This window comes from Malaclemys terrapin, chromosome 7, assembly GCF_027887155.1.
Source record: "Malaclemys terrapin pileata isolate rMalTer1 chromosome 7, rMalTer1.hap1, whole genome shotgun sequence".
NCBI classification, from domain to species: domain Eukaryota; kingdom Metazoa; phylum Chordata; order Testudines; family Emydidae; genus Malaclemys; species Malaclemys terrapin.
The window spans coordinates 85,943,740-85,959,440 of NC_071511.1; the positions used below are offsets into that span (position 1 = coordinate 85,943,740).

A 15,701-nucleotide genomic window follows, 5' to 3' on the forward strand; every position below is an offset into this window, starting at 1 on the left:
GATATGCCCTGAGTAACTTGGCTGACATTTAGGTCAATATTTGCAAGTCTGACATACAGAGGTGAAACCAGGCAACAATATCAATGAGACACAGAAAGCAATGACTACAATGAAGGCAATGATTTTTGTGCCAACATCACAGATCAGTTTTTATATTTGAATTCATTTTATGTGTTATTATGCTGTTAAAACACTCATTACTTTCCCCCTTTTTTAGGGTGCAGAATTATTGTTTTATTTCGATAGCTTTGCTGTCTCAGCTAATAGAAAGGCTTATGTGTAGGTCATCATGTGGAGAAGTATATACAGGAAGTGGAAATGGTTATATAATTCTTTGTTAGCTATGTACAAAGATGGTGCCATATTATGGCCAAGAATTAGAAGGTACTTGGCATATTTTCCCTTTACCTGAAATGTTCCTTATTTCTGAGAGTTTGAACCATAGTCTTTTACTCAATTTATGTGCATATTCATTTACTTTTTCCCATAAAGAGTTTTACTGTAAGCAGCAAAGAATCTAATAAACACTGTTTACGATTTCACACAGAGAGCAAGACACAAATACATGAATCTACTATAGCTGTAGTATGAATGAACAGACTCCAAACACAAAGCTGTGGGAAATGGAATGTGGTACAGGAGAGTACAATTACAAGAAAAATGTAAATTTAATTGTTAAAATTTAGCCTTGTTTGTGGATTTTTTTTAAAGGGATGCTGTCACCATAACTATCGCTCTCATATTTAGTTTTGTGAAAACAAGCCTTTATTAAACTTTTGACCAGTGAAATGTTTCCACATTTTAGAAAATCCAATTAAAGTAGCTGGATTTCAACACAGTAGGAAGTGCTCATCTGTTTTACACATACTGTAAAATTTTCAAAGTGCCTAAGTGACTTAGGATCTTAACTGCCATTGACATAGGGTACATCTACACTACAGGGGGGAGTCGATTTAAGATACGCAAATTCAGCTACGTGAATAGCGTAGCTGAATTCGACGTATCGCAGTCGACTTACCCCGCTGTGAGGACAGCAGCAAAATCGACTTCTGCGGCTTTCTGTCGGCGGCGCTTACTCCTACCTCCGCTGGTGGAGTAAGAGCGCCGATTCGGGGATTGATTGTCGCGTCCCGATGGGACGCGATAAATCGATCCCCGAGAGGTCGATTTCTACCCGCCGATTCAGGCGGGTAGTGTAGACCTAGCCTTAGATGCTTTGAAATTTTTACTCCACAACACTAAGCACAGATCCTGCTGTTCAAGGCCCTAAAAACCTGATAGTAAAAGAAATTTGATTGCTAGCATCCATGCCAAAAAAGTGTATAAAGCAGAGTACAAACACTACCAAGTACTGTGCATTGAATTCTTCAAATGTTTTCACTTTGAATAATCTAAGGGGTTATTAATATTGACTGTGTTAATTTAAAACATAATATACTATAGCATCACAGATGCTAGAGATAGAAATAGGTCTACAGCATTACATGCTCCAAGGACAAGGATGGCACCTCACAGAACATTTGCTAGTACCCTGACCAGCCTAGTGTTAAATATCTTCAGGGATGGATCTTCCATGACTTTCCATAGAAGACTATTTCCCAGACTATTACATTTTGCTGTTGGGAAATTACCATCTTCTATGCCCCAGAATTCAGCCTAATATTTTCCTTTTCTGAATGATTGCTTCTACTCATAACCCCTTAGTCCCTCTTAAATAAGCCTTCCCCCAGCATTGGTGTTTATATTCTTCACATATCTGTAGATTTATATTCTGTCCCTCCACCCCTGCCCAGCTTCCTAGTTCAGCTACACTGTATACATTTCGTTCTTACTGTTTCCTGGTTAGGCCCATATATATGTTTCTCTTCTCTGAGCTTCACTCAGTTTGTCTACAGCAGAGCCCAATACAATATTCCAGTCATGGTGTCACCAGAACAGGGGGGCGGGGGGAGGGCTGTCACCTCTCCATTCCGTGATGCAATGACTACGTATGCAGCACAAAACAAGCTTTTTCCTCTTCAAAGCAAAATGAGAATGCCAAGCAGCCAGCTGGGCTGATTTCAATCACATTTATAAAAGGAGGGAGGGGACTTTTCTCCAATCTCCTATATAGTTCCTTCTGGGTTGATGTGAACTAAATCACCAGCATTCTAAAATCTATGAGAACTGAGGTTTATAATGGAGAGGATGACCAATATTAATTACAGCATCTTCCAACACAATACTGCGATCTCTGCATATGCGTGATGTTATTCAAACAGCATACTGGGGACTTTAAAACAAAACAAAACACCAAAGTAGCAAATTAGTCACTAGCTTCAGCAGACTCTGCTCTGTGCTGCCAAAATGCTTCTGCAAAGTAGTTTTTATTCAGCTCCAGCCTAAACTCGGCAGCAGAGGCAGCTGGCTCCAGCTGAGCTAGAAAAGCAATTCAGGCCCAGGGTGGCGGCTCAAGGCACTAGAGCGTTACCTGGATCACAGGGCATGAAATTAGCAGCAGCAAGCAGGTTGGAGCCAAGAATAGTTTGCAGTTGTAAACTCATCTTTCAATAGCAGATTGTGCTTCTGATGACTCTGCAGGGGTAGCACACCACTCCTACCCCAAAAGCCTGGGTAGTATCAGCTCCAAAGCAGGCAACACTGGAAAACCCTGTTGCAAGGGAGTCAACACCATGCCACTTGCCTGACAGGAGGATTCATGCCCCTAGTGACCAAAACTAGACTCCTTTCAAATATGACATACAGAAATGAGCATCCTAATAAAAAGCAATGATGGTCCTCAGACTAAAGCACAGGACTGGGAGTCAAGGAAACTTGGGTTCTCCTCCCATCTTTCCCACTGACTTCCTGAGCAAATTAGGTAACCTCTCTGTGCTGTAGTCCCTCCACCTGTAAAACAATACTTCCTTCTCTCTCAGGTATGTTGTAAAGCTTAATTTAGGTTTCTACAGTACTTTGAAATCCTCAGATGGAAGTCAGTGTAATTAATCGTATTTTACACTAAATTCCAAACAGAGCCTTTTATCTTTAGGTTACAGGCTTGACTCCAGCCCATAATCTTGGTGCCTTAAAATTCAATGGCCAAGATTTTCTTACCAATGCCCAAATGACAACTACAGGAATTGTTGGGTTCTTGGTGCTTTTGAAAATCAGCCCATTTGTTTAGGTGCCTACATACAAATTTAGCAGCCTAACTTTAGGCACCCAAGTTTTGAAAATGTTGGCCCAAATGTCCAGAAGGGGGATTCCTCCCTGACCGTTGTAAAAAGGCACATCCTTCCTGCAAGAGAGGTGGGATTTTAAGGCTCCAGGACTGTAGATTGGTAGAAACCAAAGGCTACTACCATCTGAGGATGGTTGGTGCAAAATATGGTTGCCAGCCCTTGACGACTATGGAACTAGATTGAGACCATAAAATCTGCCTTACCAAACCACCATTTACAGTCTCAGCAAACACACAAGAATAAAATGGGCACGGAGACTGGACTACCCCTTCCACTCCTAGAGATATCTCCTCCAAGTCATGAGGACAGCACAAGGTGGGATACCGGAAGCCTGCACTGCTGCCGACTATGCTATATTTAGCCTGTAGATAGAGGATTTCATCCTTCAGGTCTGGCAAGCCACCACCTTTCACAGCTGTCAAAATTCACTCAGAGTGGGATTTTCAAAAGTGAGTAAGGAGCACAAATCCAGTTGCTTCTCAAGGGGGCAAATGATTTAGGTATATGAATAAAGGGGATCTGTGCTCCAAATTCACTTAGGAGATTTTGAAAATCTCACTAGTATTCAAAAAGAAAATCCATTTCCTTGTTTGAATTCGACCCTCCTGCAATCTGACGTGGTTGAATGCAGCGGAGAGGAAGGCTTTCCGGGCAAATATCAAGCCGTCAGCAACTATATTGCAACCATCACACCCTAGTTATTTCTATTTGCTTAAATATCCATAGAAACCTCACCCACATGAATGAGTTAGTCACCCATGAGCTTCTAATAAACCATGACATAGCACTTCACACTGATCCCCAGAGTTTGTTATTTAAGGAGCTTTAGGAACCGAAACAATGACCACACAAGGACTTCAAACCAAAATTAAATTAGTCAAACTGGCAAGAGCTAGATTTCCATGAGAACTGGTTGGAATCTTTTCTGCTATTTTCAAAGCTCAGCTCCACTTCTCAGTACATAGGTTGTAACACCTAAGAGGTTGCTAGCCATCACTGGTGAGTGGCAAACGTGCTCCCATTCCTTATGCACAGGCATATGCGGAGATGGATTTGCTCAGCCTCTTTGCAACTGGTCCTTCTCAGACGCCACATAAATTGCTGCACTATTTCCTGAAGTGCTGCAAGGACTAGTGCAAAGTATTCTGGGGTGAATCTGAGGAAAGCCAGTTGCAAATGACTGAACATTAATTTATTTACTTATTGGCATATCTATAGCACTAATCCCACAGTGTCCAAGCACCTATGGGTTCACAATATGAAAGGGAGAAAAATGTTGATATTCTGGCATGAACATGTTAAGTCATTTCACTATAATGGCTGAATAAAACTAAGAAATGGGTTTGCTTTGCTTTTCTGGAAATTAAATGTAGATTATAGACGTAAATACTGAAATTAATTTGGAGGATGAAGACATACGAGCTGACTCTCATCACAATTCTCAAAGTCAGTGTCATGTTCCACAAGGGCAGAATGTGGAATGAGTCCAAAATTCATTTTTGAATGGACTCAATTTCCAACACATGGTGATGAAGCAGCACAACTTTGTGATGTGAAGGCTTGGAAACCCATCTCTCCACTGCAAAGAAATTATACAAATTGACTTTCTTTTTTTCATGTTCTTGTGAATCCCACTGGGGTTAAGCATCTTACTGCTTCTGCAGCAAGCTAACTAAAACCTCTGACCCCACAATGTAGAAAATAAATTCTGATATTGGTGCATCGTCAAGGAAGTAAACAAAACCAAACCAGGTTCATTTCTGCACCAGTGAATACACAGGAATGAGGAAGGAACTCAATATTTCCCATATGAAGAACAAAGTAAGTACGAAACAAAAAACATGATCTTCAAGCTAAATAGTGGGCAGTGCCCTTCGATTAGGAATACTCTAGTCCTTAAAAGTGCCGGGTAACAGTTTTCAGGAAGAAGAAAACATAAGGCTATTTCCTCATTCTGACTAATTACTTTCTTTACATTTCCAATTAATTGATACCTATAAAGAAGCCAAAGGTGATTTTACTTCCTCTCTCAGCTTCTCCTTCCATCCCTGCTCTCCATGAGAATGCCTTTCACAAGAGATCATTGCATCAGCATCTTCAGGGGGCAAGGCGGCATCAGCAGAGAACTCTATTGGAAAAGCTGTGAATGGCACTGAGCTGACTACTGGATAAGCAAGTAGCCTGGATCTTAAAAGCACTGATACAATTTCCCCTTCCCAAAACCCCCTAAGGAAGAATGACCAGACTCTATTTAGGGATATTTAGAGACCTAGGTAATAAGTTGGTGATTTCAATCCATTTCCTAGTGGATAGAGTCCACTTCAGAAAAAAATGCAACTGCTCTTTCATCTGCAGAGAGATCAGGGGTCAGATGGACATGGTGACTGCATTACTCTCACATCCCTAGAAGGGTGGTCCCTTCAAATCAGGGGTAAAGATATGATCTTATGGGTGGGGCACAGACTAGGGAAAGCTTCTACTGCTCCTGCTTTTGCTATAGCTGGTGTGTGGGTAAGTAGAGGCTTCAGGCTTGGCAAGATAGCACTTTTCATGAGTACTAAATTATTTATAAAAGAGAGAAAGATAATTCCAAGTAAGACTAAAAAGACATTAGTTAATCAATAATGCTCTAGGGATGAGCCTTGCCTTAAAAGTAGGGAAGAAGATCAAACAGTTTGAGAGAAATCCTAACCTATTGGTTCGCAACCTTTCCAGACTACTGTACCCCTTTCAGGAGTCTGAAGTCCAAACCCCGCCACCTGTGGCAGAACCATGTAATTTAGCTTTGCGGGGGGCCTGTGGCATGGGACCCCAGGCAGTTGCCCTGTTTGCCACCCTCTAACACTGGCCATGCACTTGTGCCTCCCCGCTTCAGGTTTGCAACCCCCCGATTGAGAAACTGATCTAGATGAGTTGACGTACCCCCTGGAAGACCCTCTGCGTACCCCCAGAAGTACACATATCCCTGGTTGAGAACCACTGTTCTAACCCACCCAAAATGAGAAGATAGGCAGTAGGGAAGGGTGTGTATCCCAAAATGAACTCACAAATGTCAAGCTGAAAAGTTCAGAATCATGCTACAAATACCGAATGCATTTTTTCTCCTTTTGGGAAGTCCTATCATCTACTTTCTGAAATGCCTCATCTACTCAATCCATTTCTTCTCTTTCAAAGTGATATGAGTGTGCTAGGGCCTAATGTGTCAGCAGAATATTAAACTCTGGAGCAAAGGCGGGAAGGTAGATGCAACATATTGCAATATTTTTTTACTTGAAAAATTAATTACAATTGGCTTGGATAGAAACTCTCATGTGGAATGAAAACTGGCTAAGTGACCATAATCAAAGATTAATAATAATTGGCAATGTGACAAGCTGGGGCGAGGTTTATAGAGTGCCACCTTAGTGATCATATTAGATCAGATCTTTATTTAACATCTTGATTAATGCACTGAAAGACAAGAGTAAACAGCATGTTAATGAAATTCACAGCTAACACCAAATTGGGAGATGTTGCAAATACTACTGAGGAGACAGATTAGAAAGGAGGCTTTAGATTAGAAACATGGGCAGAAGATAACAAAATGGGATTTAATTTGGGCAAAGGCAGGCTAATATATCTGCCAGTTGGTGCCCCATTATACTAGGTGCTGTGCCACCACATAGGAAGCCCCAGCCCCTGCCTCAGCGTTTACAATCCAAGGCCCTGATCCTGCAATCTGATTTACATAGACATCCCCCAATCTTCCTATGTATCTGGATACTTCTATGGCCCTTACAACCACTGTAACCAAATGCCTCTCTTTCCCCACACTTCCCTGCCACTAGGCCCTTGTCTACGGGGGGAGGGGGGAGGAGAGGGGGAATCAATCTAAGTTATACAACTTCAGCTACATGAATAACGTAACTAAAGTCAACGTACTTAGATCAACTTACCGCGGTGTCTTCACTGCGGTGAGTTGACTGCTGCCGTTCCCCCATCAACCCTGCTTGCACCTCTCGCAGCACTGGAGTACAGGAGTCGACGGGAGAGGGCTCAGGGGTCGATTTATTGCGTCTAGACTAGACACGCTAAGTCGATCCCCGCTGGATCAATCGCTGCCCGCCGATCTGGTGGGTAGTGTAGACATACCCTAAGAAGCATGCTTAGGGTGTTTTAAAATGAACAAATGAATGAATGAGGGTACTACTGTGGGAAAATCATGACAGAGATAGGTCTTTTTTGTATCTGAATGCAGTAAACTTATTCCTGCATAGAATCCCAATGAAGTCAATGGGGCTGTGGCCACATAGATCAGATTGCAGAATCAGGATCTAATTTAAAATGAAATGCAACAAACAATAAGAAAAAGGGGCTCGGGCGGGCTCAGTCATCGGTCCCCCATCCTGGGGTCGTGTGGTAATTTTTGTTGTCAGAGGTGCAATGGAGTTTGAGAACTGCTGGACTAGAGTTAAAAGCCATTGGAATGTTAACCTCAGTGCCCTGGTCAAATTTCAGGCTCAAGTTATATTCTACCCAACTAAATTCCTTAGAAAGGTAATATACACTTCCTGCTCTGAACTGTAGCATAGAGTTCCTGTGCATTATTAAATAACTATGTTTCAAACTAGAAGTTGCTGCCTTTGAGCAGCTAGTGATGTATAATTTTTTACATCAGTTTGCTAAATTTAGGCAGTGGTTTGTGACCCTTTGGGATGGAAGTCAAATAAATCATTATGATTAAAAGACATTAGCGACTGATGGAAATGCTAACGGGAGTAGCCAGAAATGCGTTTTCTACCTGAAGAAACCAAGCAGCAGCAAAATACATCCAGCCTAAGAGTTCCCAAGCCATTACAAGCTGTACTGCTTAGGTGGGTTATGAAGACTTTCAAATTGTCAGGATTGCTCTCAGGGAAGCTTCTCTTGCCAACATTGACTTTGGAAAGCAACACTCAGAAGCAGAATTGGAATGAATTATTTTTATTTTAAAGAAATGATCTGACTGCAGGTGCTTGTGATGCCAGGTGTGTTTGTGTTCACCCACAGGAGCTTTCAGATTGGGGCATCAGAGTAGCACCTCTTGCAGGGAACTCAAGAATCCAGCAGCAATGAGAAGTGAAGAAACAAGGAATTAAGAAGAAAAATGCAACGTAAAACACAAAACCACTTCCTCCAATGGCAAGTTTGCTTTTCAAGGTTTGGACCATGAATCGAGAGGTGACAAGTTTCCCATCTCACATGCCAAAAGCCAGAGGCTTAATGCTGTAGCAGGTACTACATCCACACCTGCCAGCACTTGGAAAAAACCTGTACTGAATCATAAGGTGGCCTGCAGAATTGTAAACAACAGGACCTGGAATAGGCTTAGTGTCATAGAAGTTCAGCTATAACTGTCATTTGCAAAGTCCTGCTGTCATGATTACTTTTGCCTCTAAGGTACATGCTTCATCACTAGGTGCACAGGGGGAAGATGTCGAAAACAGCACAACGCCTCTTTAGAGGGCCGTGTTAGTACTAATCTTGTCTCCGGCAAAGCAGACAGACACCGTGTGCCTCCTGTCTTCCCTGTGCATGGTGAAACATCTGATGTAACCAAACTGACTATAAAGTGTCTATTCCGAATACGGCCAGAAGCTACATAGTGCAGCAGCAATCCAGCTCCAAACTACAGCCCAAACAGATGTTAATTTTATCTGATGAAGCTGATCTGAGGAAGGCCAGGTGGCCTTGGATTTCTCAAGGTTTCATGCTTCCATACAACAAGATTTTGCTACACTGAATAGAAACTGTCCAGTACAAAGAAATCCCCTCCCCTCCCCCCCCGTCCCCTAGTCAGTGAATCTCTGATGATATAAAGATATACTCTTTAAGTGCCATTATTTTGTGGTGACATCTTAATCAGGAACAAGATTGTCACCAGCATTCCTAATTCTGGAATTTAAGAAGAGCAGGAAGTTAACTCTATAATCCACCATGTCTCCTCTCACAACTAAGAACTATTTTTACTTTTTTTTGTTACAGTCCACCAGGTACAAGAGTTATCTTTCCACACACATCTTAACAGACTAACCAGAAAGCTTCTATTTTAGACTTTGAAACCATTTATGGACAGGAGTGGGCTGTGTGCGCGCACGCGCACGTTTCCATAAGGCAACCGTCTACAGGCGCAGCAACCATTCAGTAGGATGGTTATAGTACAGCAATAAATAATGGTAGCTGAACATTGCATTATTAGGTCCTGTCTGACCTATGCACCTAACTTTGAACATGACTATTGCTAAAGTGGTGTCCTCCAGTTCTATATTTAATAGTTTCTGTGCTGAACTGTCTTTTGGAAAGCAACACACAGTGAAATTACAGGAGAAGGGAAATGGAAGTTCGCTTTTAGGAGGAAATGGAGCAATGTAGTGAATAACTCCAGATCCAACTGCCCTATCAGAATTTATGATGTGAGCTTTTGCACTGAAGCTGAAGCACACAATCAACTCTGTTTAATTAAAACATATTTGTGAATGAAAAGCATAATGAACAAAGAACTAAGGCTGTATTCGACTCACTTTACAAAAATTCTAACCTTAAAAAAAAAAAAAAAAGTTAGGTGGTCTGAAAAGGAATAGTTATGAGATCCAGAGTTTTCCAATGTCATATAATCTGTCTCTCATTAACTCTTTCTTCATCAGAATTACACCACATTCCTGACCTTAACTCCACCCTAAAATTTACAAAAATATATGCAAAAGTCAAAACATATTAAATGTGTAGGCTATAATTGGAGACAGATTCCTTGAATAAGAAATAAGATGTTACTTTTCAAGTAGGGGGAGGAATCGTAAGTGAACTTCAGGTAAAAGTTCTAAACATAAAAAGAGGTTTTGAAAGTTATGTTTATAGCACATTTAAAAAAAAAAAACTCTCTATCCCAAGAGATACAGTATGTAAAACTTCAGAGGGATTTGGTTTTTTGTTTGTTTGTTTGTTTTTTGTTTTTTTACAGAAGTGCCAAAAGGATGGAGGGGAAGAAATCAAGTTTATAACAACAACTAGTTTCAACCTTTAATTATAGAGCAGCTATTGCCACTCCTTAGTTCTGAGTGACTAACAGGCCCATTTTAGAGAACACCACAGCAGTTTAAACAATATGAAAGCAGAAGTCAGCTGCCTCGACCCCAGTACCTAGTATTCCTGTTAACCATTGCTAAAATTAAAATACAGAGAACCCAAACACATTGGATTTAGTGGCTGACGCAAGCGCTAGCACGCTGACATTAAGTGGGAACCCATCATACTCACACGGAGATCAGAGACTCCATGTCCCTTCGGCTCCTGCTGATTGGAGCAGTTCTGAAGTTTATATATCCAGTATTGTTTTGCTGTGATAAAAAAGTTCCAAGGCAACAGAGAGCCAATACCCAGGATGAAAAAAATAACATAGGCGCCATTTAAGTGATCCTTCGGCTTTTGCAGACTGTATCTGTTCCCCACTGGCTCCTCAATCAGAGGCTCTTCTTCTTGGAAAGAGGTATTCACTGGTTTATATGCAGAGTTAGCACTGTGCTGAAATCGGTCGTCTCCATCTTCCAAATCAACAGCCACTTCCAGGGGAAAGCAAAGAAAGAGAGAGATTATTATGTATGATAAAAGTAATCATAAATTATATGCCAGCTGGATGAAATATCTCAGGAAGCCAAGAAACACAAGGCACACATTTCCTGTCAGCTTGTAGAGGAAGATATCCCAGTTTTCTCTCTCAGCCCATAGAGAAAGAGGGGCAGAGTGGTCCAAAAAGAAAGCAGGATGAGACTGGGAATTGGGAACTCCCGAGTACTAATCCCAGTTTAGCCAACAATTAATTCACTGTGTGGCTTTGGGCAAAACTCTTGATTTCTGTGTTCACTTCCCTGCCCATACAGTGGGGAAACGTACCTCACAAGGATGTTGAGGATTAATGGGTTAGTTTGTATGCTGCTTTCAAAGAACAGGGATGTTATTTCAGACTAAGGTAAGTATAACAAAGAGGAGACATGGTCACTGACCACACACAGTGAACAGGGCTACAATGAAAGATGGAAACACCATGACCGAGAAAGGTTTAAGGTAGGGTGAGATGATGATGATGGAAACAATGGGACAAAGAACGAGATGAGACACCGAGGGATATGATGCAGTGCATGAGGGGCTACAGGCATGATGCTCTGCTCACTGGCACAATAGCAGATGGATTCGTTCTAGAGCTAAAGGAAGTCACAAGAAGCACTGGGCCAATGACAATAACCCCAAACAGGAGTATCTAACGAACTGTCATGCAGTCAGACAGGTCTACCCACTTCAGTATGTGGGGCATGTCTGATTGTACAACATCAGTGTGCTTGTTCTAACAGGGGTGGAGCCCCAATAAATAATTACTTGAATGTCAATGCTTTAATGCAGGAGTGGGCAAACTTTTTGGCTTGAGGACCACATTGGGTTTCCGAAATTGTATGGAGGGCTGGTTAGGGGAGGCTGTGCCTCCCCAAAGAGCCAGGCGTGGCCCAGCCCCTGCCCCCATCCGACCCCCCTGCTTCTCGCCTCCTGATGCCCCCCCCCGGGGCTCCTGCCTCATCCACCCCTCCTTCTCCCTGTACCCTGACAGCCCCTGGAACCCCTGCCCCTGACTGCCCCCCGCCACCCCATCCAACTACCCCTTCCTGACTGCCCCCCCGGGACCCCTGCCCGCACTGAACCCCCCTTGTTCCCCACCCTCTGACCGCTCCAACCCCTATCCATACCCCCACCTCCTGACCACCACCCTGAACTCCCCTGCCCTCTATCCAACCCCCCTTGCTCCCTGCCCCCTTATCACGCTTCCTGGAGCACCGGTGGCTGACAGCACTACAGCTGCGCCGCCCAGAGCACCAAGACAGGCAGCCGCGCCGCCCGGCTGGAGCCAGCCACGCCACCATGCAGCACAGAGCGCTGGGTCATGCCGTGGCTCTGTAGTTGCACTGCCTGGCAAGAGCTCACAGCCCCACCGCCCAGAGCGCTGAGGCTGCAGGGAAGGGAGAATAGCAGGGGAGAAGCCAGAATCTAGCCTCCTGGGCCAGGAGCTCAGGGGCCAGGCAGGAGGGTCCGGCGGGCCGGATGTGGCCCGTGAGCCATAGTTTGCCCACCTCTGCTTTAATTTCAATGTTTCCATCATAAACCCTCATCACACAGAACAGTAACTCAAACATATTTCATGCCCTACACAAGGCAGCATCAGCCTGTGCCTATCTATCCTTAAACCAAGTTCAAAATGAAATCTGGTGGGCCATTTTAAGTGAAAGACAACAAAGAAAGTAGCTTAGGGCAAGTCTACACTTAAAATGCTGCATCGGCACTGAAGCACCGATGCCGCTGTAGCACTTTAATGAAGACGCTCCTAGCCGACAGGAGAGAGCTCTCCCATCAGCACAGTTAATCCACCTCCCTGAGTGGCTGTAGTTATGTAGATGCTCTCCCACCGACACAGAGCTGTCTACACAGGAGGATAGGTTGGTATAACTATGATGCTCAGGAGGGTGGATTTTTCACACCCCTGAGCGATGTCATCACACCGATGTAAGGCAGTAGTGCAGACCAGACCTTAGCATTTCAGTCGCCCGTGTGTGGCGGAGCTCTTCAATCCCAAACCCTTCAACAGACCCTCCTCGCCAGTGGCCACAAGGCAAATGGCCCCTAGGGTGCCCCCCCACCCCAGCTCCAGCAACCTTGCGTGGGGCAGGGGCCTGCTCAGCTCGCCCTTGGGGCTCCCCCCAAAGCAGCTCGACAAACGTTGCTTTCAGCCCAACTTGTGCCCCCTTCACTTAGCCCCGCTACTGCCCAGGGCGCCCGGCAGCCAGGGACAGCCGCCCCGGCCCGGCTCGGGCCAGGGGAAACGCGGGGAGAGGCAGCCGGGCCGGCAGGGAGAGCGGAGCGGGGAGGCGGGGCAGGGTCCCCGGCGGCCCCAGAGAAGCGACCGGCAGCAGCCACTCACTGTTGCCGCTGTGAGGCTCCAGCCCCGCTCGGGGCAGCAACGACTCCGAGACCGGGGTTTCCAGCGGGGCCTGGCCGGGCAGGGCTCCACCGCGCCGGGTCTATGCCGCACAGCCCTCCCCCGCCGTGCTTCCCAGGCCCGGCCTCCAGCACCGCCCCGCTCGGCCCAGCCCGGGGGCGGGTTCGCAGGCTGGCTGGCTCTGGGCTGGCCGGCCTTCCTCCCTCCTGCCGTGCCCGGCCCCGCAGGGTCCCCCTGTGCTGGCTCGCAGCCAGACAGGACGCAGAGGCGAAGTGGGGGCCACCGGCACCGAAACCGGGGGAGGGGGGAGCCACTGGGGGCCATGCCCCACACTTTTTAGCATAGGCGTAGGTTGGGGGGTAGAGGGCAAGGCTTTTAAAAACGGGGGGGAGGGAATTGCCCACGGGGTCTACCCTTGAAAGGCAATTCGGATTAAGGTAGATTGTGAATCTAGATTCAACACAGTGCTTATTCTTGAATAACTCCTGTGTAGACGGGCTCATGGCAGACTGAGCTTTGTGCAGTTTAGCTCAATCTACTGGATTAAAGCCCATGGGAACACGGTGTAACCAGCCTGCAATAAGAGCATCTGTGTGGAGTTATGCAGGTATAGTTATTCCAGGAAAGCTATTCCGGAATAACACAATGTGTAACAAGCCTCGGGTGAGACACATCCCTCAGAGTCAGCCCCAAATATGGTATCTACCTATCCTGTATTTTAATGCTTGTCTCTGGTGCCTGACACCCATCAACCACTGAAGAGCCATTCATAAGCATGGGATCATAATATTTGTTTGCAGGGATTTTACCATGGAGGACACATGCTTTTGTGCCACAAATAAAACACGCTGTGGTGCTGGCCTTTAAAATTAAGCATTGTCCTATGCTATTTATAGTGATCCTTTATAATCACAAAAAGTAGGTAGGTACCTTGGTACTGAACCAATGTTAGGGAACACCTAAAGCACCATCTTACAGGCTAAATGGGAAACCAGAGTTCTAATTGCTTGTGGTCATCAAAAAGCCTGGGATACTTTGTGCGAAAATAGTGGTGTTCACCTTAATGTCCTGACTGACACGTGCATGTAATTACATTCTGCCTCTCTGAATACCCTATCTAACTGAAATTTCAGGGTATTAGTCAGTTTCTGTCCCAACCAACTGTGCAGAGTTGCTTATTCACAACTGTTGAAATTCTACATTCCACTGCAGAGTTGTGGACAAAGTGATCCTTTGTTAGTTTGTACATCATACAAAGCTCTTTGGAATCGTTCAAGAGGAAAGGCACTGTAGAAGTGTAAAAACATTATTTGTAGAACAAAATTTCCATTTTCTTCTATTACTTTCTTCCCTATTTCCAATTATTGTTTACTGCTGTTATTTCAGTTTTCTACTTCTTCCTCGTTCAGGGTAAGCATCTTATTTCTTTCAAATTTCACTTGCTGTCCACACAGCTGGGAACTACCGAAAGATAATTGTTGACTACAGAACTCTCCCCTTGCTTGTGGAAGAGAGCATTATTATTTATTTACTTTAACACCCAGAGGCCTCATGTGTGCTAAGCACTATACAGCATGAGACAGTCCCCTGTCACAAAGATATTACACTCTGCAGAGCTGAGCTTGCAAAAATTTACACACATGCTTGCCTTTACTTTATTGTGATTACTCACACACAAAACCAACAAAGGATAGGAAGGGAAACACTCATAGAAGAATCTTTATTTAAGCTTACTCAATGTGAAACTCTTCCCTTTTGCTCCCCATTTCCTGAAATTTGTGTCTTTAAACTCTCTCAGCAATTTCAGCTAGTCTCTACTCACTCCTGTTAAGCTAGAGCTGGAGATATTGAAGATTTGTTAACAAGGATACTTGTGCATATGCAAGAGTAGTCTTTAGTCATCCACTTTTTGCCATTTATTGTTGCTCTTCTGTTTAAAGTTTCAACAATCTAATGAGGACTCAGTACAGAAACAATATTGTGACTTAAATGACCCTGCACTATGAAGAATCAAAGTGAAGTTTGCAAATAACCCAAAGGCTGATTTTTTTTGGTCCAACTTTTTGGTGAATATTTATGGATACATTTGCAGAAAGGAACATTGGCTCACAAACAAATCAAGAACAGAAAAAAAAAAAAACCAACTAAATGTATCAGCTGTTTTATTTGCAATTAATAAGCTCTAGCAGAAGAACTACTACAAAAATCAGTGTTTCCAAAAAAGCCACATTCAGTTTCATTGTCAGACTTTGACATACCAAACACTCGTGAGCTGAAAAGGTATTCTCTTCTGTTTTAGGCGTCTGCCCATTGTTCACTTCACTTCCTTGAACACATAAGAGTGTTAAATTTCTTGGTAAAGTTACTGATTTACCTCTAAGTTAAATTTAAGCCAGACACTTTTAAGGCAATTCTTTGTTTTTTGTCAAGCAAATGGGCTGCGTTCCCCAATTACAGACGTGAATGAAGGCTTTACAGTGCCCCTT

General features: G+C 44.0%; 1 protein-coding gene across 1 annotated transcript in view; it reads right to left on the reverse strand.

Annotated features, from left to right (window-relative positions):
* Positions 1–13,327, reverse strand: part of SLC29A3 (solute carrier family 29 member 3) — a 32,347-nt gene extending 19,020 nt beyond the window's left edge. The window contains exons 1-2 of the mRNA XM_054035725.1: positions 13,198–13,327; positions 10,497–10,798 (exon numbers count right to left, since the gene is read on the reverse strand). Of these exons, the coding sequence (XP_053891700.1) occupies positions 10,497–10,798; position 13,198 (303 nt within the window). The 5' untranslated portion in view covers positions 13,199–13,327. The remainder of the gene's footprint in view (positions 1–10,496; positions 10,799–13,197) is intronic.
* Between the last annotated feature and the right edge of the window lie 2,374 nt (positions 13,328–15,701).